Genomic DNA, 24551 nt, shown 5'->3' with positions numbered 1-24551 from the left:
CACCTGTGAAAATTTCAATTGTCTAGCTATCACGGTTCGTGAGATACAACCTGGTGACAGACGGACGGACGGACAGCGGAGTCTTAGTAATAGGGTCCCGTTTTTACCCTTTGGGTACGGAACCCAAAAAAGCGAACGTTTGCAAAGTTGACGAAATTTAGCTACTCATTCTCAAGTAAAAACTAAATATCTAAATACCGCCAAAACCAGCGATACAAATTTTCTGAATTTTTGGCCATTTAATCTATAAACATATCTCAAAAAGAAAAAACTCTTATGATACCGATACGACTATTTGTTTAGGCGGGAGCTATCACGACTCCGCCATTTTGAAAAAATTCCAAAAACCGGATCGACAAAAAAAATTTATTTAGTCATAGAATTCGGTCACAAAATTTCACGAAAATCGGTTAAGAATTGCGACCTGTAGAGGAGAACATCCGGACCAGGGATGTTGCGAATATCCGCATCCGCATCCGCAACCGCGGAACTTCCGCATTATTTTCAACATCCGCATCTGCATCCGCATCCGCATAAAATCGATGCGGATTTAATGCGGATGCGGATGTGGAACAGGTTGGTACAGGAACGTCTTAGCATCGGCTTAACTAGCACTTAAGCCGATGCTAAGACATCGGCTTAAGTGCTAGACTGCTAGGTAATTTAGTCATTAGCCAAAAAAACCTATTAGAAATGAGCAGTCAAGCGTGAGTGGGACTTAATGTACGGAGCCCTTGGAACGCGAGCCCGACTCGCACTTGGCTGGTTTTTTGAAATAAAAATTACTAAAATGTAATATTTTACGTTTTTTATGTACCTATCTTGACATCCGCATCCGCATCCGCGGATGTGAGCTTTTAAAAATCCGCATCCGCGGATGTCAAAAAATCGGCATCCGCAACATCCCTGATCCGGACATACAAAAGCAAAATGCCCGAGTCAAAACGTAGACCTTCGCTACGCTTCGGTCAATTATCATTCTCAAATAAGATCACACTTTTTCATTGACATGTTTATTTACATACTGCCATGACAACGTCAAATTATGTATTTGAACATAGGTAAAGAGTCTTGAAAAGGAGTCCGCAACATAAATGTCAAATAACATTGAGTTTTTCTTTATTGATTTAAATGCCATCTAAATTATAAGTGGCCACCTCACGGGGCTTACGGTCACGTGATCGCCTTACGCTGTCTCGAGTTTATCATTTTTCCCCACCTCAAAAAGTGCCCAGCGCCGCTAAAGAAGTTTTCACTTCAAAAGTCTTCGTTAGTCGGGAGAAAACATATTTTTCACCTCAGCAGCTCGAACAAGGGTACTTTGATTCTTAAAAACAGTGAACAAAATGCGATTTTGCTCACTGAGTGAGACAAAATGACATTCAAGTGACCTTTATAGTCAAATGTCATTTCAACATGCGGGGTCTAATAAAAGTTCGAAATACTTGGGTTCTATTATCTCTGTCCCTTTCACACTGTTAGCAAAAAGAAACAGACAAAAAAAAAGTTAAAACGACATTCAACAGTATATTCACGGTTTATAATAGACCCCCGAAAAACTTCAGACCGCATCGTTCCAAACCACGTACGAGTATGAATTCTTAATAATTAATAAATAAAAATAAAGTTTAAGATTTAATAAAACTGATAAAATACTATATTTTAGGTATTTTATTGTACAATTAAAATATCGAACTCAAAAAATACACAGATCATCACGCAAAATTAATTATTTTACTTTTAAGAATTTCTACCATAGTTGACAAATAGTACGTATCCGCAATTCGGACCGTATCTTACAAAGATTTTTTTTTTTCAAAAAAAGTTGTCGTTTGAAGTGTCAGTTAATGTTTGTTATTTCTATATTATTTTAATGGAATTTATTATTACGTTTTGTTTTTGTGTTCCATTGCGGTAATTAAACTTAATTGTTTGTATATCTTAAGAAAACATGAGTGCAGGTATTAAGTGATGAACAAGGATTACATTTTTCAAGTTGTCTAATAGGTATGTTCTCACTGCGCTGAGGTGAAAAATGTTGTGTACTACACGAGATCAAAGTTATTTACATCTCGTGCGCTTTTGAGTCCCTTACTACGCACAAGATTCTAAATTAGATATTATATTATAGAATCTTTCGCTTGCACGGGACTCCAAATAAGCACTCGAAGAAATATCAAACTTTGATCACTTGTTGTACAAATAACTATACATGTAAACAAATCTTGTGGCTTCTTCGGTCACTTTCTCGACTCAAACAGGCTCCTAGAATTATGCAAATTAGGTTTTTAACTATGCAATTAGATATTTAATTTATTATGTTGACTGTATCAATCACCATCCTCCCAATAACTAATCATTGTTTATTTATCTGACCAAAGATATATCAATGAACCCCTCGCGCGGCGATCATAAATATTACGCATGCGCGAACTGGCAGTAGACTCAGTTCCATGCGCGCGCGGCCGGTATACACGCGATCTATTTTAATACATTAATTTTTCGCATATATTCTAAATTAGTAGATATTATTTTTAAATTTAATTTACAAAATTCTAGGACCTAGTTAAAATGGCCGCTTAATTTTATTTTTATAAGAGTTTAATATTAATTTATTGGATTTTAATTTTATCTTAATATTTTTGAATAATAACTCAAAATGGTGAACAAAGTGTACAAATTAGGGTCACAAGTGATCGAGAAGAATGGTAGCAAACACAATCAAGTTTTAATGTCCATAGTTGGTAAGTTTACAAAGTCGATAAAATCAAATAAGTACGGGTCGGTATTTGTCAAAAATTTAATGCATTATGTAAGCTTTCGTTGCCGTCTGTATTTTCTAGTCTAACCAAATAGTCTGTATTCTTATTAAAATTTACAACAGTTGTAACAAGCTCAAACCCAAAACCCAACTCAACGTGCAACGTACCATTATTTTACTGCAGAAGTGCAGAGTTCCTTTAGATTTAGTGTGATTCATCATTAGACTAGATTGATAATGTAACATTAATTCGTGACAAAAATTGTTAAGGCTAAAATTAAACTTAATTGGAAACCTGATAAAACTTAATTACAAATAGACACCAAAGCCGGTGAAAATAAACAAAGCTTTGAAATAAACAACGGTAGATAGGTACTTACCTACTTATCAGACGATTTATCATTGAGTTAAGCAATCTCTTCTACACAAACTGAAAATTGGATTGTCTTAAATTTCTTTGACGTAAGTATACAAATAATTCTAACAAATTAATATTCATACGATTCATTTATTGTAAGTATAAACTTATATACTCTTTATGCCCTTGATCTTCTTCTAAGCTACAGAAGTTTAAGCTTGAAGATGGTTGATTTAGATTTTACAATGTGATGCTATTTTTTATGGCGATGTCTGGATGGTTCCGAGTAAAAGTTGTTTGGTGATAAAAGAGTCAGAATTGTAATACGCCATCTACCTATATAATATTTAAGGAGGATTTTATACATTAAAGTCGATAGCTTTTTTGAAACGATGCTACACAGTTTACTCATCATTTATATGTTTGATAGTAATGACCACTATAGTGTGTCAAAGGTCTGTTTGATTTCAAACATAGACAGAGAGAATCATACTATCTTTGTCTTACACTAGTACTACTAGTACTAGCACCCAAAAGAAAAGGATGAGTATAGTTTTTTTTTTGTTCCTATTTACTGACAAGATTTGGTTGACCCAGTGTAATTATCAGCCATGTACACGAAAGTGTCATCTGTGGACGACAAGAATCGTCTGTGGAGACGAAATATGTACTTATTCTATCCAAATAAAGCTATTCTTCTATTATATTCTATACCGGCGTCTCTGGCGGCGGCGTGGATTTGGTCCATGTGTTATTTTACCCGTTTCATTTATTATGTTTATAAAGTAAAAGTTCCCTCTTTAAGAAGACCGCAAACAGTTAGGTATTTAAATATGTCTTTGCTTTCAATGCTTACCTACATAACTAATGTACCTATTCCTTCAAATAAAAACATAAGTATACGCCTATCTACCTATAGGTAAGCGACCTAAGTACCTATACATAATGCTCATAAAAAAGCAATAAAATTTGGTAGCTGCTTGCAAATATTTGCTGATAATTTCGTTTTCCAATGATTATTCGCTTATTATACAACTAGTGGCTCTGTGAGCTGTAGACCTCGCGAGCATAGGGACCGTGCACGATGACAGCGCCACACAGCGGTTTGATAAATCAACAATACAAAGATTTTAATTTATTAAAAAAAAATACGAAGTTTAAGTGAAAAAAAAATACAAAAAGTTATGTCTTACTGGGGATCGAACCCAGACTTTCTGTGTGCAAACAAAAAAAGCGATTGTTTACAAAATGCGCCATGATAGTTCTTAACTATGCCGACGAAATTCGGCTACTCATTCTCGAGTACTAACTAAATATCTAAATACCGCCTAAACCAGCAATACAATTTTTCTGCATTTTTTGCCATTTACTATGTAAATATGTCTCAAAAAGAAAATACTCTTATGATATCGATACGACTATTTGTTTAAGCGCGAGGTATCACAACTCCTCCATTTTTGAAAATTTCCAAAATCGATCGACGGGATCGACAATTTTTTTTTATTTACTCCTAAAATCTGGTCACAAAATTTCACAAGAATCGGTTGAGAATTGTGACCTGTAGAGGAGAATATCCGGACATACAAAAGCAAAATGCCCGAGTCAAAACGTAGACCTTCGCTACGCTTCGGTCAACTATTTTCGAACATAAAATCCTTTTTACCCAAAACGGTCAGATAATATAGCTGGTCAACCAAATGTTGTCAGTAAAAAAAGGCGCGAAATTCAAATTTTCTATGGGACGACATCCCTTCGCACCTACATTTTTCAAATTTGCCGCCTTTTTCTACTGTCAAGATCTGGTTGACCAAGTATACGGGCAATCGCAACTAAAATAATATATGGAAATAGTCACGTGACTTTTCGTAGCATCTGTCAGCCCGATATTAGGTATTACCTACATAGAATAGGTAGTATCCTATAGAAGTGGTCTACGCGTGCCTCCGTGAGGGACAAAACATATAAATTCGACCAATCATCCATACTAATTTATGGTGGGGAATATATAAAGAAAAATGTGAGACTGTGACAAGGACAAATAATAATAGCGCTTTCGCTGCTACTCCTACTGAAAGATACATAAGACTATCCCGTTCTGTCAGTTATCCCCACTACTCATGCCCAATACAGTTTAATACTAGATAGATTCATGAGGTATTATGTTTTCATTTTGTTTGGCGTTTGCCTATGTACGATCGTCATCTTCGCCCCCCGGGCGTTCAAAGTTTCATACTTACCTCTACATTTAATAATATTTTCACCTCAGCAGCTCGAACAAGGGTACTTTGCTACTTAAAAACAGTGAGCCAAATCGCATTTTGCTCACTGAGTGAGACAAAATGAGCAAAACGCGATTTTACGCGATTTTTAAGTAGCAAAGTACCCTTGTTCGAGCTTATTGAAAAAGGCCAGGGTGGACCGACACAGCTTCCGCGTGAGAGTCGATGTGCTGCACTTTTAGGCTGGACTGGAGGAATCTTCAAAATAAACTGCACTTTAGTTTCCACAAATAAGGAGCTTTTATTACAATAATAAACGCACCTTTCGCAGGTCAAGATGGCCTTAATTATAATTAATATAAAAATTGTATCGCGCACAACAGTATTCGGGATGGCGGACATTAGGGAAGAGAGAGATAGCAATCGAAAGAAGGATACGGATATAGTATCAAGTGACGTTAGCTGTCACTGTCATGCGTTTTGTTACATGCTTAGATTATATATTCAATACTTCCCCTTAAGCATATAACAACAAAATTATCCCTTAAGTATAGATATGTTAGGTACATAAAGACACTTAAAACTATACCTTATGGATACTTATTTCTGACGTGGAGTTCATGCATAAATTCGACATGCTTACATTTACTCAGTGGCTTGGTAAGGACATCTGCAAACATTTTTTCAGTATTTAAATATTTTATAACAATAAAATTTGTCTCTACCAGGTCTTTAATGAAATGATACCTAATATCTATGTGTTTAGTGCGCTTGTGACAATATTCTTTGCTTGCTAACAATTTATGCGCACTTTGGTTGTCATTATACACCAAAATAGAATGTAACTTTAACTCTGTAAAAATTTCTGACAGAAAGTTTCTTACAAAACATAGATCCTTCGTTACATCACATAGAGCTAGGTACTCACTTTCACAGCTCGATAGAGCAATACATTTCTGTTTTCTGGCCTCCCAGTGAACAATGTTTCCGCCAAGTTTGATAGCAAAACCTGTATATGACCTGCGGTCATTATGATCATTGGCAAAATCTGCATCGGCATATGCACTTAAATTCAATTGGCTACTTTTTACAAACAGTAAACTATAATCAATTGTACCTGCTAAATACCTTAAAATTCTTTTGGCAGCTAACCAATGAGTTAAGCCAAAACAGTTATTATATTGGCTCAACTGACTACACGCATAGGCTATGTCAGGTCTTGTGCAGACAGAAAGATACATTAAACATCCTAACAATTGTCTGTAATTGTAAGTTTCATCATTCAATGGTTTATCAGAATTACACAACTTTAAACCTGTCTGCATGGGAGTCGAAACGGGTTTGCATTCTGACATACCAAACCTTTGAAGTACCTTTTTAATATAAACAGACTGATCCAACTTAAGGATGCCTTTCTGTCTGTCTCGAGTTACTCTTATACCTAGATAATTCTGTATAGGACCTAAGTTTTTAATACTGAACTCACTTTCTAACAACTTTAATAAACTTTTAATTTGTGAGCTGTCTTTTCTATACAGAATATAAAAGTCATCTACATACAACGCAATGACTATGAACTCCTTGTCAGACTTAAAATAATAAACACATGGCTCGCATTTACTTTGCTTAAAATTGTTTTTAGTTAATAAATCGTGAACTTTACAATACCACATTCTACTGGCTTGTTTAAGGCCGTAGATGCTCCTTTGTAACAGGCACACTTTGTCTTTATTTTTATCATCATGGAAACCCTCTGGTTGTTCCATGTATATGGTTTCGTTAAGTTCACCATTTAAGAAAGCCGTGTTTACATCTATATGATCTATATTGAGATCATACTCGTTAGCTAGAGAAAACAAAAGACGCATTGTAGAGTGACGTACAACTGGGGAGAAAGTATCAGTGTAGTCGATACCATACTTCTGTGTAAACCCCCTCGCGACTAAACGAGCTTTATATTTTTGAAAATTGCCTGAAGAGTCACATTTGACTCGGTAAACCCACTTACATTTAATTACATTTCTATTCTTGGGCCTATCCACAAGCTTCCAGACATTATTATTTATTAAAGAGTCGTACTCACTTTTCATTGAGTTTAACCACTCGTCGTGATGACGGCTGGCCATTGCCTCATCATAAGACTGTGGTTCGTCTTCAAGTACAGTTTGAGCGAGCATAGATAAATCATAATCCTCATACCGTTTAGGAGGAACTGCCCTAGTACTACGTACGGGCCTGGACTCCGCAGCTAACCCTTCGCCTCTAGATGAAGCCGCGCGAGGTGACGTTACAGGCTCTTCACCCGCTGCACCCGCCGAGCAGTCATCGGAGGACTGCTCGGCGGTTCTCCATTCATCTGTAAAATCAGACCGATTACCCTCATCACTCAAAAACTGACTATTATTATTTTCGCTAACATTTTCATTACTTTTATTTAATTCATTATTTTCCATGACCTCATTTGAAATGTCATCATTAAAATTTGAATTATTTAATTCATTATTCTGTAATCCATGAATAAAATTATCATTATCAACATTCAAATTATTATTGGAATGTATATTCAATTCATTATTATGTAAATTAATCATACCATTAATATCATAGCTATTACTATCAGGTACATTGTTTGAATGTTGTGGAGTAAAAAACTTATCCTCCAAAAATTTCACATCACGAGATAAAATGACTTTCCTAGGATCTGAGGGATCTGCCAGCCTATAACCCTTTGTGGTCTCAGAATAACCCACAAAAATGTATTCTTTACTCCTAGCATCTAGCTTCTTGCGCTTGACACTTGGAATCAGAGCATAAGCCTTGCAACCAAAAACCCTGAGGTGACTAAGGTCCACCTTGGACCCGGTCCACACTTCCTCAGGTATACGGCCATTCAATGCAACAGTGGGAGATCTGTTTTTCACATAAGTCGCTACCATTAGCGCTTCTCCCCAAAAACATTGACCTAGGCCTGCCTCTTGCAACATACACCTTACTTTATTGAACAAAGTTAAATTTAATCTCTCCGCCACGGAGTTCTGTTCGGGGCAGTAAGGAACAGTTAGCTGGTGAGCAATCCCTTCTTTCTTTAAATAACTAGAAAGTCTACTATTTACATACTCCTTCCCATTGTCCGAACGTAAACAAAGAATAGATAAACCTGTCTGCTTTTCTACAAATTTTTTAAAGTGAATAAAATGGTCACATACCTCTGATTTATGTTTCATTAAATAACAGTAGGATTTCCTCGAGTAGTCATCTGTGAAGGTGACAGCAAAGTTGGCACCACCCAAGCTGCTCACTGGCATAGGACCAACCACATCGGAGTGTACTAGCTCCAAGGGTCTAGTTGCACGCGTTCCACCACCTTTGGGAAATGGAGTCTTGACCATCTTCCCCTTAAGGCATGGTACACACTGTTCAAGTGTTTCGCCATCCTGAAACATAACACTGCATGCAAGTCTATCCCTAAGGGCGTACATACCTCCAGAGCTGATATGACAAAGCCTAGAGTGCCATCGAGACATATCAGACCGCTGAGCAACAACTGTGGCACTCGGTGATTCCTGCCTATCCTGCAGGAACAAAGAGTGCTCCTGTTTGTGCATTTCTTTGCTAGACTCATTTAATTTATAGATACCATTTACCTCACTTGCAGAGCAAACTAAATTATCATTCTTGTCATATGCAAAACATCCTCCCGAGTTAAACATCACCCTATCACATCCCGATTTTAAGAGTTTACTGACTGATATTAAATTACATGACAGTTGGGGCACATATAAAGTATTATTTAAAGTAAGTACCTTATCGAATGTCCTTAGTTTTACATCGCCGGTGCCTTCACACAGCACTTTGCTATTATTAGCCACAGCCACTGAAGATTGTCCTTTCTTTATAGAATTAAAACAGTTTTTATCATTAAATAAATGGCAGCTCGATCCGGAATCTATGTAAACGTCTTGCTGGGAAACCAGGAACGCGGCTGGCATGGGATCCTCCTTCTGCTTCTTATCTCTTCTCAGTTTGAAGCACTTGGATTTGACGTGGCCCTCCTTATGACAGTAAGCACACGTAAACTTCTTCTTTGCTTTGAACTGTACTTTGGAAACAAAAGCAGTCTCAGATGAACATGTCGCTAGCTTCCTGGACTCTTCCTGCATCAGCCTGGCTCGTACAAACTCACTAGATATAGTCGACGTTAGGCAGGCTGTAGACATATTTGATACAAGGGAATCAAACTCTTGAGGTAACCCGCTTAAAAGCAGTTCTGCCACTTCACTATCTTCTATAGTTTTGCCGATATCAGCAAGTTGCTGTACTAATTTCATAGTATGGTCGATATACGCGTTCATACCGGCGTGATCGGCGTAGCTGGCCTTGTGTAGTTCACGTAGCAAAACAATTCGACGATAAAGCCCTCTGTCTTCGAATATATTTCTAAGATTTTCCCAAGCTTGCTTGGCACTGGTGCAACTGGTAATATACTGATATAGCGATGGGTGCAGACTAAGTGCAATGCGCGCCAGCGCACGTTGATCGCGCGCAGCGTCCGTCACGACTACACTGGTCACACAGTCCCATAAACCTTCCAAAATCAATGCCATTTTAATGGCGAACTTCCAAGAGCAGAAATTAACTTGGCCTTGTAGTTTTTCCATGTTTTGGTGCACAAAAGTTGCCGAACTTGTTGTGGAAACAGCCGAAGCAGCGGGCGGCGGCGCCATATTGGCCGCGCCGGGTCCGTTTTCTGCTGGCACATCATTGTCGCCTTCAGCCATTCTTTAAGGTAGATAGAGTAGTGGGCGCGATATTCTAGTCCTCCAATCGCCACCGGTTCTAATCTGGGCGCAGAACCTATTGAAAAAGGCCAGGGTGGACCGACACAGCTTCCGCGTGAGAGTCGATGTGCTGCACTTTTAGGCTGGACTGGAGGAATCTTCAAAATAAACTGCACTTTAGTTTCCACAAATAAGGAGCTTTTATTACAATAATAAACGCACCTTTCGCAGGTCAAGATGGCCTTAATTATAATTAATATAAAAATTGTATCGCGCACAACAGTATTCGGGATGGCGGACATTAGGGAAGAGAGAGATAGCAATCGAAAGAAGGATACGGATATAGTATCAAGTGACGTTAGCTGTCACTGTCATGCGTTTTGTTACATGCTTAGATTATATATTCAATAGAGCTGCTGAAGTGAAAACCTAATTGTTGGTATATCTTAAGAAAACATGAGTGAATAAGTAAGTGATGAAGAAGGAATACATTTTTCGGGTTCTCTAATATGTTCTCACTGCTGAGGTGAAAAGTTTTGTGAACTACACGAGATCAAAGTTATTTACATCTCGTGCGCTTTTGAGTCCCTTACTACGCTCAAGATTCTAAATTAGAATCTTCTAGTATAGAATCTTTCGCTTGCACGGGACTCAAAATAAGCACTCGAAGAAATATCAAACTTTAAACTCTTGTTAACTACAAATAACTATTTCATCACTACATAGTAGATATGAGCGCCGATAGGCATATAGCCGGCGGCGGCGCGCCGGTCAAAATTGGTCGGCGGCGGCGGCGAATCGGCGGCGTGGCCTTGAAACACCTTCGATTAATGAAAAAAGAATTCAAACCAAAATTTTACCGAAAAAACATGTATTTGCTGTAAGAAAGTTATGAAATAAATGCATTTTTTATTTTCAAGGATAATTTATTGAATAATGGTACGAAAAAAATTGATATCGTATAAACTGTGGATAAGCGGTATCGCGCGGCATCAGAGGCGGTCTTAATCTTGGCGAGGCTCTGGCCGGAAGATCTTAGCGAGGCCCTTATCTTTTGTGCTAAGTTAAAAATTGCAGATTGATTGTATCAGGGAAACGTCTTGTCGACAGTCCAAAGAAAATCGAGCTCCGTCATTAACCAATATCGATTCATCAAAACCAATTTATGTCAAAAAGTGAGGCCCAACGCCGAGCTCCATGTAACACCGAAGACTTGATTTCGACGCCTCCCAATGCGAGGCCAGAGGATGAGCTGCAGGTAAGCATACAGCTAAGAATCGAACGCCAAGTGTAAGCTTGGCTGACGGCCGAACGCCTAGAGCGCTGATTGCGGCGCGCTTCTGTGCGAGGCCGAGCTGCAAGAGAGCAGAGCGAGGGCGCAGGCCGATAAAGACTGAAGCCATAGTGTTAAAGATCTGGAGCTTTCCTGCGGGCGCATTCGTGCGACGCCAAAGGCCGAGCTACAATGGAGCTAAGATCGCATAAGGACCAATGCTCAAGCGTTTTAAAACAGGCCGAAAGTTGAGCTCCAAACAGGGCCAAAAACTTGCAGGTTCAGATAGTGGCTTAATTCCATGCGAACGATGCAAGGCCAAAGATTGAGCTGCGAGAGAGCAAAGCTTGAAATTTGAACAGTGGCCAAGTATATTTGAGACCCGATTCCGACGCCTTTCCGTGCGAAGCCAACGGCCGGACATTTGGACGTGGAAACGCTTAATATCTCAAAATTAACCCCATTTAATACCTTTTAAAGACGTTTAACCATGCTTGCAATGGTTAAATTCGCGGTAAATGACGGATGGTTAGCTGGCAAAATTAGTTATGCATTGGATCGGTAATCCAAAGATGTGGGTTCGAGTCTCACGTTAGCCAGAGTTGATCACAGTTATTTTTTTCATTGTGATTGACATATGTCTAGTGTACTCGTATATATACAATATAAATTGTAATGTGGAACGTTCCACAATAAAAATTGAAGGAAATCAGTATGTTTATTACAAGCATATTGATGTTAAAATTGATATTAAATAATTTCGTTTCCCCAAGACTACTAGCGCGGTTACTAGACATATAAGTTTGCATTTGCCTTCGATATTTTTTAATTATATGGGCCTATAATACCTTTTGAATGCCTATAAACTATTCGAAGTGGCGCCGTTAATGATCTAAACTCGATTAAAAATATATTATCTGATTCCGAAAGTAGTAGTAACTACCAAGGTCACGCCGATGCCACGCCGATAGCGCAGCGTCGGCGGCGGCGGCGCGAAAATTTTGTCGGCGGCGGCGGCGCGCCGGCGCGGCGCTCATATCTACTACATAGTATAAAACAAAGTCGCTTCCCGCTGTCTGTCTGTCCCTATGTATGCTTAGATCTTTAAAACTACGCAACGGATTTTGATGCTAATTTGAGATAGAGTGATTCAAGAGGAAGGTTTATGTGTAAATTTGTTAACCCGTGCGAAGTCGGGGCGGGTCGCTAGTATAATTATAAATCGCCTACTGTAGGCGGCGGCTTGTAGGCGGCCTACAAATCATAATCATTCTCGCTTTATTGTGATGATCGCAATTTTACTTTAACTTTTAATAAGGCCCTCTTGATACCTTTCATTAAACATTACCTAGGTACATCCTTTCGTTTCGTAAGTGCAATTATCATAATATTCGGTGCCAGAGGATCTTTCTTTCGTCTCTGAAAACCACAATATTCTGATTATTGACATATATCTCAGGACTGGCCTTACGGGCAATAAGAATGGGGCATGAATGGGGCCAGTACAACGGTGTGACACCGCTACAACGGGACTGGTTGATGAGTTCGCATCATCACGCGCGCGATTGGTCGCAACTAGTTGCGTTAGACTACACGATTGGCTCGAATTCGTGAGTGACACCGCTGAACTAGTACCATTTTTAGTTCCCGTAAGGCCCGTCCTGAGATATATGTCAATAATTCTGACACGATTGGGATGATTTTATCTTTAAATCTATACAACGTTTCATAATTCAATGTCATAATTGTTGAAACTGTACATCATAAGACAATGTCACAGCATACGGATATAAGTAAGACACGTGTGAATATTTTGGCACGGTGTGTTGCTCGCCCTAACGAACCGGTGAGCTACGAATCTAGTTTCAATAACAATGTATACCTAATATTATACCTACTGATATCAAAAATCTAATCTAGTTGCATTTTATAAACTGCTTGTAAGTTACAAGCATGTTACAAGTTGTAACATGCAATCGCTGTTTATCTCTCTTTCTAGGGTTCCGTACCTCAAAACGAAAATCGGAACTCTTTTAGGATCACTTTGTTTTCCGTTTGTCAGTCTATCCGTCAAGTCTGTCAAGACCCTTTATCTCGGAAACGCGTGGAGGTATGTAGGTAACCCATAGATTAACTACAAGCCTTTCATACAACGCAATCCAGACAGTTCTCAAGATCAAGGGTAACTTTAACGTTTCTATTACATCATTATTATCATATCAGTCGAAAAATATTTGCTGGGCAAAGAGCCTCGACTAAAGATATAATCAACGACACGTGGTCCATTACCTTCATCTGATCATATAATCGATTTCAGTATTTGTCGAAAATTCAGGCCAAGTTAAGTAAACCCACTCCATGTATTCCTAGTGTAACGATGCGCGTATTATTAGATGAAGTTCATGAATGTGACACATCTATCATCATTTCTAGAAGGTACGAATTTGAATATGTTTGTTTTCATTCCACGTCTAAAGTCTATTTTTTTATTCGGTAGACTAAAATGACATTTCATAGTATGAAATGACACATGATGTTCATACTATGAAATGTCATTTTAGTCTACGGAATAAAAAAATAGACTTTAGTTATTTTATGAATTGACAGTGTAGGTAAGTCTAATTTCAAAATTTGTAAGAGAACGTCCGATACAATTATGAGATCACTATCAATCAATCAATCAATCAAACAAACAAAAATCAAATTAATCAATTAAGAGTTTAAAACCAAGAACTAACTAACTAACTATATCGTATCTGGGTATACCAAAAATTCTTTACCGAAATCGGTTCATCCGTTTAAGAATTTCGATACCGTTTTGCGTTAAGTGTCATTTTGTTTGGCATTTTGAGTATCCAAGTCGTCCCGCTTGACGCGCTGTTCAAAATCCCATACAAAAACGATATAAGTAACGCAAACGCCGTTACCGTAAAACGTACATTACCGTAAACCGGGGTTACTTTGATTTTCGGGTCAACTTAGATAACAACTTCCAATCGTTACTAAAGTGCTTGTTTTAACGAGTTGGAAAACACCTTAGCAGTTATTTTTAGGGTTCCGTAGCCAAATGGCAAAAAACGGAACCCTTATAGATTCGTCATGTCTGTCTGTCTGTCTGTCTGTCTGTCTGTCTGTCTGTCTGTCCGTCTGTCCGTCTGTCCGTCTGTCTGTCCGTCCGTATGTCACAGCCACTTTTCTCCGAAACTATAAGAACTATACTATTGAAACTTGGTAAGTAGATGTATTCTGTGAACCGCATTAAGATGTTCACACAAAAATAGAAAAAAAACAATAAATTTTTGGGGTTCCCCATACTTCGAACGGAAACTCAAAAATTTTTTTTTCATCAAACCCATACGTGTGGGGTATCTATGGATAGGTCTTCAAAAATGATATTGAGGTTTCTAATATCATTTTTTTATAAACTGAATAGTTTGCGCGAGAGACACTTCCAAAGTGGTAAAATGTGTGTCCCCCCCCCCTGTAACTTCTAAAATAAGAGAATGATAAAACTAAAAAAAATATATGATGTACATTACCATGTAAACTTCCACCAAAAATTGGTTTGAACGAGATCTAGTAAGTAGTTTTTTTTTATACGTCATAAATCGCCTAAATACGGAACCCTTCATGAGCGAGTCCGACTCGCACTTGGCCGCTTTTTCTTTATTGGCAACACTGATAGTTGCTTCACCGCATGTTGACGGGATGTGCGTGTATAACTAACTATTATCTGACGACCGGTCTGGCCTAGTGGGTAGTGACCCTGCCTGTGAAGCCGCGGTCCTGGGTTCGAATCCCAGTAAGGGCATTTATTTGTGTGATGAGCACAGATATTTGTTCCTGAGTCATGGTTGTTTTCTATGTATTTAAGTATTTGTATATTATATCTATCGTTGCCTGAGTATCCACAACACAAGCCTTCTTGAGCTTACCGTGGGGCTTAGTCAATTTGTGTAAAAATGTCCATTAATATTTATTTATTTATTTATTATTTATTATTTATTTATATTGTTTAGAAAAAAAAATCATAAAAATGAGTACGAAGCTGAATAAGGAGGACAACAATAAACGTGAACATCTGTAACTGTTCTGTAACATCTGTTTCACGCAAATAATTTATGATTTACGTTTTTCTACCTGATTTTATTAGCTGAAAAACTTTGACTGTACTTGTGTCAATAATTATTACAGTCAATTTGTGTAAAAATGTCCATTAATATTTATTTATTTATTTATTATTTATTTATATTGTTTAGAAAAAAAAATCATAAAAATGAGTACGTTTTTCTACCTGATTTTATTAGCTGAAAAACTTTGACTGTACTTGTGTCAATAATTATTACAATGTTATTTTATGGTATCTTACGTTAATCAGTATTTATTCGTGAGTTTGAAAAAAAAATCCAAAATTCGACAATCTATACATGCGCACGTAGTCGAGGAATCCATGGCTCGGGGTGTCTTTGATCACCTATATATGGTGAAATTGATCAAAAAGAACTACTCAATGATACACTCGCAGATATAATGGTGAGCACTAAATCTATTCCTGCTGCATCGCAAGCATATAAGGTTCCTTATAGAACATTCTACAATAAGTATAAAGTAAAGGGCAACATAATATATCAAAAACCCGCGCACGGACCAAATTTACTGAAACTGAAAAGCTTGCAATTCGAAAATCTCTTACTAATTGCGATGATAAGTCATGTTCTTACGTAATAATAAGTATTTATCTAATAAAGGGCTTAAAATTATGAATTTGTAGCATTTGTATGTGATCAAAGTAGCCCCCACACCTTAAAAATCCATATAACTTAAAAAGTACTTATACGATTTTAATTTTTTACGGCCTTTTTAGCGGGTTTACTTTAGATTGTCAGTGAAAAAAGTAGTGGTTTCAAAGTAACCCCATTCTTAATATAACTTCGATCGCGTTGTTTTTATTTATTTTTGATGAAACTTTAAGTCCAAATTTTTTTTTTATTTGGCAGGCTGAGAGAAGAGAGAAAACCGATTATTATATATTTTTTTCATATTTTTAAGCATATTAGGATCGTTAAAAAATTATGCCAAACTCAAGAATTGATCAAAGTAACCCCGGTTTACGGTACACATAAAATCCTACTACAAGATTCAGACCGATTGTCTTTAACAGATTACTACAGGAAATAGCTACTCCTGGGTGATGTATTGTATGATTTGTATGCCGTACCTACCTACACTATCCACATCCACTCATCAAGCGATCTCTTACTTACTGGCCTATATGTGGTGTAGGTACGTTCAAGCGTCACATCACATCACCTGCCAACGTTAATCAGTAGGCCAGAGACACATGAATATGTGAATGAATGTATAATTGTGTATAGATTTTCCATTATCTCATGTTTCTCAGCGGCACCATTGTGTTGGATAATGAGGAGCAGCGGGTGTCGTGTGCTGAAGAAACAATTAGCAAGAGCCAGACGAAATTAGATCCTATTTCAATGTGACAAAGCCTAACATCTGTGAGGATATCTATAAGTAATTGTCAACAATCGATGGTGCTACTTGCGAGCTCCGACGATTTACTCGAGTAATTGATTCGTAATAAATGTAACGCTTTCCGAGTCCACTTAATTTAGATGAAATATTTTAGAATAAGCTGAAAACAGAACCTCGTCCTCATTTGCCGTCAGCTTTGCGCCGCCGTATGACAGAAAATAATGTTAACTTGTTCGATTCTAAATGTCGCATATCTATCTGGAGCACGGCTTCAACGTACACGATACCATAAAACTACTGACTAGCTATAAACACTAATAAACTATGTACATTGTCAACTTACACATATGTAACTAGGTATAAGCAAGTATAAGGTACAGTATTGACAGCAGGTAGGTACCTCACCAGACTGTACCAGTACCATTATTTCTGAACTGATGGACCCAGGACTAGGATCAAATCAGCGTCTTCTGCAATCGCAGCAGACGCCTTAAACACTACGAAGAACTAGGTAAATTACTACTAGGTACTTAGTTTAAAAGGTATACCTATAGTTAGTAGTGTTTCTACTTAGAATATTACAAGTCTAAATATTTTCATTTAATAATTTCATTTGTTTCCTTGAAAACCCACTGAAGTTTGCGTATCCTTTTTAGGGTTCTGTAGCCAAATGGCAAAAAACGGAACTCTTATAGATTCGTCATGTCTGTCTGTCTGTGTATGTCACAGTCACTTTTCTCCGAAACTATAAGAACTATACTGTTGAAACTTGGTAAGTAGATGTATTCTGTGAACCGCATTAAGATTTTCACACAAAAATAGAAAAAAAAACAATAAATTTTTGGGGTTCCCTATACTTAGAACTGAAACTCAATTTTTTTTTCATCAAACCTATACGTGTGGGGTATCTATGGATAGGTCTTCAAAAATGATATTGAGGTTTCTAATATCATTTTTTAGGGTTCCGTAGCCAAATGGCAAAAAACGGAACCCTTATAGATTCGTCATGTCTGTCTGTCTGTCCGTCTGTCCGTCTGTCCGTCTGTCCGTCTGTCTGTCCGTCCGTATGTCACAGCCACTTTTCTCCGAAACTATAAGAACTATACTGTTGAAACTTGGTAAGTAGATGTATTCTGTGAACCGCATTAAGATTTTCACACAAAAATAGAAAAAAAACAATAAATTTTTGGGGTTCCCCATACTTCGAACTGAAACTCAAAAATTTTTTTTTCATCAAACCCATACGTGTGGGGTATCTATGGATAGGTCTGCAAAAATGATATTGAGGTTTCTAATATCATTTTTTTCTAAACTGAATAGTTTGCGCGAGAGACACATCCAAAGTGGTAAAATGTGTGTCCCCCCCCTGTAACTTCTAAAATAAGAGAATGATAAAACTAAAAAAAATATATGATGTACATTACCATGTAAACTTCCACCGAAAATTGGTTTGAACGAGATCTAGTAAGTAGTTTTTTTTTATACGTCATAAATCGCCTAAATACGGAACCCTTCATGGGCGAGTCCGACTCGCACTTGGCCGCTTTTTTCTAAACTGAATAGTTTGCGCGAGAGACACTTCCAAATTGGTAAAATGTGTGTCCCCCCCCCCCCTGTAACTTCTAAAATAAGAGAATGATAAAACTAAAAAAAATATATAATGTACATGTTTAAAAAAAAGCGGCCAGGTGCGAGTCGGACTCGCCCATGAAGGGTTCCGTATTTAGGGGATTTATGACGTATTAAAAAAAAACTACTAACTAGATCTCGTTCAAACCAATTTTCGGTGGAAGTTTGCATGGTAATGTACATTATACATTTTTTTTTGTTTCATCATTCTCTTATTTTAGAAGTTACAGGGGGGGGACGGGACACATTTTACCACTTTGGAAGTGTCTCTCGCGCAAACTATTCAGTTTAGAAAAAAATGATATTAGAAACCTCAATATCATTTTTGAAGACCTATCCATAGATACCCCACACGTATGGGTTTGATGAAAAAACATTTTTTGAGTTTCAGTTCTAAGTATGGGGAACCCCCAAAATTTACTGTTTTTTTTTCTATTTTTGTGTGAAAATCTTAATCCGGTTCACAGAATACATCTACTTACCAAGTTTCAACAGTATAGTTCTTATAGTTTCGGAAAAAAGTGGCTGTGACATACGGACGGACAGACAGACAGACATGACGAATCCATAAGGGTTCCGTCTTTTGCCATTTGGCTACGGAACCCTAATATTTAATTTGCTTGGTAAATGATTTGAAAGTACGATCGTACATAAAAGTGATACATTTGGCCTGGTAACTTATTTGCGAAAACAGTAGAATACGGAACTATTCAAAAACAACTCGTAGTTTGCCTCGACTTCATCTCGGATTCTAGTACCTACTTACATACATAATGTTCGAATAAGCAAAACTAACTTGTGTTTTTACCGAATTTCTCAAAAATAGGGTAAACAACACTCAAGAAATCGTCTGATACACATTGGGATTATGCAAATATAAAAATTCCTATTTGATCCTAAGCTTCGCTTCGCTCAGTCAGCAAAATTTAGCACATTTTCTAAGATTTATATAACGTACTTATATGTAAACAATTTTTTTACGGTTCCGCCAATGGAATTATTTTTAGACTCTTTCGTGACTGAACTTTTTTTGGAGACATTCTTAAATACTACTGTTATATTTCCTTGTATATTCCGAAATTTATTTCCAGCAGCTATTCAGTGAACTAGAAAATCGAATTATGCGAAAAAATTACTACTGTATTTTTTGTTATTTTTGCCAAACTTAACTATGTAACAACGTTACTTGAAAGAAGAAAGTTCGAAAATTTAATTTAGGGTAAATTTTTGTTCCTTCAGTTCAATTGGAATAACTGATCCAAAATTATTATGATTATGACAAATGATGCCAACTTTTTAATTAAATAAGTTGAGACTGAAAGTATAAAGTGAATAATAAATTCAGATTTAGGGTTACATCAGTTGCGCACTTTAAAATTACAAATTTTAAAGAAATTGCAGGCTGATTTTTCCTTCGGCAATGTGAGACGCGTCGCCACTGGTGGATAGGAGCATTTAAAGATAAGTAGGTACGAAGTAAGTAGGTATATTGATTTCAAATCAAAGGTGGCTGTTGAAACTATCTGTAATAAAACAATGCAACCTCAGCTTATTCACAGTATCGTAGGAACAAGCCACTGCTTGCTGACATTTATCTAATGGGGTTCCGACTGAACCTCACTATGTTGCTATGTTCAGTCGGAACCCATTCGATAAATGTTGTCTTATAAATAACATCTCCTGTTTGGAAGTCGTTTAAAAATCAAATTCTAACAAATAAGTACTTGCCTTAAATGCTATCATGAAGTCCAAATTGATTATTAATTATTTACCGAAATTCAAATCACCACCGTCAGCGACTGTCTGCCAGTTTCTAGCCCTTAACTATTTATACCTATTCTCGTTTTTAGGGTTCCGTACCCAAAGGGTAAAAACGGGACCCTATTACTAAGACTCCGCTGTCCGTCCGTCCGTCCGTCCGTCCACCATGCTGTATCTCACGAACCGTGATAGCTAGACAGTTGAAATTTTTACATATGATGTATTTCTGTTGCCGCTATAACAACAAATACTAAAAAAGCGGCCAAGTGCGAGTCGGACTCGCCCATGAAGGGTTCCGTATTTAGGCGATTTATGACGTATAAAAAAAAACTACTTACTAGATCTCGTTCAAACCAATTTTCGGTGGAAGTTTACATGGTAATGTACATCATATATTTTTTTTAGTTTTATCATTCTCTTATTTTAGAAGTTACAGGGGGGGGGACACACATTTTACCACTTTGGAAGTGTCTCTCGCGCAAACTATTCAGTTTAGAAAAAAATGATATTAGAAACCTCAATATCATTTTTGAAGACCTATCCATAGATACCCCACACGTATGGGTTTGATGAAAAAAAAATTTTTGAGTTTCAGTTCGAAGTATGGGGAACCCCAAAAATTTATTGTTTTTTTTTCTATTTTTGTGTGAAAATCTTAATGCGGTTCACAGAATACATCTACTTACCAAGTTTCAACAGTATAGTTCTTATAGTTTCGGAGAAAAGTGGCTGTGACATACGGACGGACAGACGGACAGACGGACAGACAGACAGACATGACGAATCTATAAGGGTTCCGTTTTTTGCCATTTGGCTACGGAACCCTAATAAAAACAGAATAAAATAAAGATTTAAGTGGGGCTCCCATACAACAAACGTGATTTTTGACCGAAGTTAAGCAACGTCGGGCGGGGTCAGTACTTGGATGGGTGACCGTTTTTTTGCTTGTTTTGCTCTATTTTTTGTTGATGGTGCGGAACCCTCCGTGCACGAGTCCGACTCGCACTTAGCCGGTTTTTTTGCTTGTTTTGCTCTATTTTTAGGGTTCCGTAGCCAAATGGCAAAAAACGGAACCCTTATAGATTCGTCATGTCTGTCTGTCTGTCTGTCCGTCTGTCCGTCTGTCTGTCCGTCCGTATGTCACAGCCACTTTTCTCCGAAACGATAAGAACTATACTGTTGAAACTTGGTAAGTAGATGTATTCTGTGAACCGCATTAAGATTTTCACACAAAAATAGAAAAAAAACAATAAATTTTTGGGGTTCCCCATACTTCGAACTGAAACTCAAATTTTTTTTTTTCATCAAACCCATACGTGTGGGGTATCTATGGATAGGTCTTCAAAAATGATATTGAGGTTTCTAATATCATTTTTTTCTAAACTGAATAGTTTGCGCGAGAGACACTTCCAAAGTGGTAAAATGTGTGTCCCCCCCCCTGTAACTTCTAAAATAAGAGAATGATAAAACTAAAAAAAATACATGATGTACATTACCATGTAAACTTCCACCAAAAATTGGTTTGAACGAGATCTAGCAAGTAGTTTTTTTTTTAACACGTCATAAATCGCCTAAATACGGAACCCTTCATGGGCGAGTCCGACTCGCACTTGGCCGCTTTTTTGTTGATGGTGCGGAACCCTCCGTGCGCGAGTCCGACTCGCACTTGGCCGGTTTTATTTAAACCAGTATTATTGTAATTGAATTTAAACTGTAGTGACAACATAGCCGGAGAGCTAGCCACGTAAATAGGTATGCAATTTATAGAGCAACGAAATCCCTCTAGTTAGTGTGCCATACTATCATTATTAATTAATCCGGGCGCCTGGCAGTTGTTAAGCGGTGGGTGCGGGAGTGGATGGGCAACAAAGGGGTTGTAAAATCAATTGAAGGTGTGCAATTTATAGAGCTCTGAGTTTGATGTGGTATAATGGCTAATTATGTATTTAATTCGAATATAACACTGCCAGGCGTTTTAATTGGGGAAAAGTAGTGCCAGGTGACGTACAAGGTGCGGTAAAAAGTGCCAAAGTTGTCTTATTTATAGAGGTCTGGGCCTTTACTTTTTCATTAGAGTGGACCTTCAAAATCGTGTGTGCAAAAATACAGGCGCAAATATTCAATCGATCACCCCGCCAGGCGACGACAAAGAGCAACTCTCTAACTTGCGCCGCCCGGGCCGCCCGCGTCGACCGCGCTGCCGTGTCACGCCCAACTCCGCAACTTGAGTTAGATGTGTTACGGATAAATGACCCCAAATAAACGGCAGTGAAACGTCAATATTTTGACTAAAAAGGTACGTCCTGATAGACTGACCCCAAATAAGCATCCGTGAAACGTCAATTTCTTTACTATAAAGGTACGTCTTGATAGTGACTCCAAACAGACGTCAGTAATACGTCAGTTTTGTGACTAAAAAGCTACGTCCTGATACTTCCCCAAATAGACGTCAGTGAAACGTCAATTTTGTGACTTAAGGTGACGGTAGAGGTGGGTAAATTTTCAGATTCTGTCAATTTACCCCATTTCACACACAAGCGCACTTCACGCACACTACCTCACTTTACTGGGACAGGTCACTGACCCATCAAGTTTTTTTTTAAGATAGCGTTTTGAGTTTAGTGGCCTCCTTTTAGGAAAAGCGTTCCATTGAAAGAAGAAAGAGAAACAATACATTTAATCTTGCTTTCCTTGTCTGTTCATGTCACACGTGACGTATTTAAATTCTAATGATTCATTTGGTTGTTGACAATTTTCTACATTATGGCTTTGTCGAGATACGCGTTTTCTAAAGTTAAACCGAATAAAACCAGATGTCATTAAGTCAGATGTAAAATTTTATTTACTACTCTATACGACTTTTCATAAGGCTCAAAATCAATTAAATGAGAATTTAAATAAATAAAGTTCCGGCAGGGTGCAAAATTTAATTAAGGCGGACAAAATAAAATTTGAAAATATATGGAAACAGTGTTGGCTAATGTACCCCTAATATCTTTACCGATTTACTTTTATGTGGTATATTCGCCTTTTGTTTCACTATTAAATTAATACAATTAAAATAAAAAATATTATACCGGTATTCCACCGGTATTATTTCAGTGCTGAAGCGATTATCTTCGATCGTAGCCTTGATAATGTAGGTGTTGATAGTTACTTACGGCGGTAGGAGCGGCAATGAACCCCGTGCAGAGTAGAACGTGAGGTGCGTTGGGATAAGTGCATATATCTACTTATAATTCTTTGGCTGGTTGGTAACCCTTTATATTTTATTTTTTGTTTTAATGTTATTAGGTTAAGGGAGTTTTAGGGAGTGAAAAAAAAATGATTTTCGTTTTATGCGCTCGCGTGATTGCCGATGGATTATAATTAGACAAAAGAACTTGTTTTCCACGCATCGAATGTAGATCCCTATGACACTTCCTCCAAGTCTTCTCCAATAATGTTTATACCGTATTTTAATTACCTACCTTAAATGTTACATTTCTAAATATTTTTTTTGTGCTATACATACTTCAAAAAAATCGCTGGAGGCCTAGCGGTAAGAGCGTGCGAATTGCAATTCCGGCTCGTACCAATGAGTTTTTCGGAACTTATGTACGAAATATCATTTGATATTTACCAGTCGCTTTTCGGTGAAGGAAAACATCGTGAGAAAACCGGACTAATCCCAATAAGAGCCTAGTTTACCCCCTATGGGTTGGAAGGTCAGATGGCAGTCGCTTTCATAAAAATTAGTGCCCACGCCAATTTATGGGATTAATTGCCAAGCGGACCCCAGGCTCCCATGAGCCGTGTCAAAATGCCGGGACAACGCGAGGAAGATGATGATGATGTGACACATACTTCCAAAAAAATCTACAAATATTTTACGTGACAACTGCTTATAAGTAAATATTATGTAGGTACACTTATAAAGTATAAAGTAGAAAATATCTTATAGATACATAATATAAAAACCGATCATGTACGAGTAGGATTCACTATGGGTTCCACAGTTACACATTTTTATTGCATATTTTTTGTTTAAGACCAACTCACCTATTATAGGACATAGGTCTTCCATTAATCTTTTGGCGTTGAACTATTTTTTTTACATGTATTTATATAATACAATTCTGAGTTAGGTTATGGTACATTTTTGCTCACCTACTTATAATTATGTATTATATCTGATATGTCACATGATACCAAAAATCGCCGCAAAGTTAAAAGTTCATTTATTTACGTTACTCATTTTCGGATCACCGACTTACTACTTCCTTACTTGACATATGTGTAC

The 24551-nt window shown here is 37.5% G+C and overlaps 1 protein-coding gene and 1 long non-coding RNA gene across 2 annotated transcripts in view; one reads left to right on the top strand and one right to left on the bottom strand.

Annotated features, from left to right (window-relative positions):
• LOC134658045 (uncharacterized) overlaps positions 1 to 17901 on the bottom strand; it is a 92305-nt gene extending 74404 nt beyond the window's left edge. Inside the window, exon 1 of the long non-coding RNA XR_010097674.1 lies at positions 17744 to 17901. This is a non-coding gene — a long non-coding RNA (uncharacterized LOC134658045). The remainder of the gene's footprint in view (positions 1 to 17743) is intronic.
• The window catches only part of LOC134658027 (facilitated trehalose transporter Tret1-like), a 54353-nt gene continuing 32361 nt past the window's right edge, over positions 2560 to 24551 (top strand). The window contains exon 1 of the mRNA XM_063513631.1: positions 2560 to 2744. Coding sequence (XP_063369701.1) covers positions 2660 to 2744 — 85 coding nt within the window. The 5' untranslated portion in view covers positions 2560 to 2659. The remainder of the gene's footprint in view (positions 2745 to 24551) is intronic.

Source organism: Cydia amplana, chromosome 21 (genome assembly GCF_948474715.1).
Source record: "Cydia amplana chromosome 21, ilCydAmpl1.1, whole genome shotgun sequence".
In the NCBI taxonomy this organism is placed as follows: domain Eukaryota; kingdom Metazoa; phylum Arthropoda; class Insecta; order Lepidoptera; family Tortricidae; genus Cydia; species Cydia amplana.
This window is presented reverse-complemented; position numbering and strand designations above follow the sequence as displayed.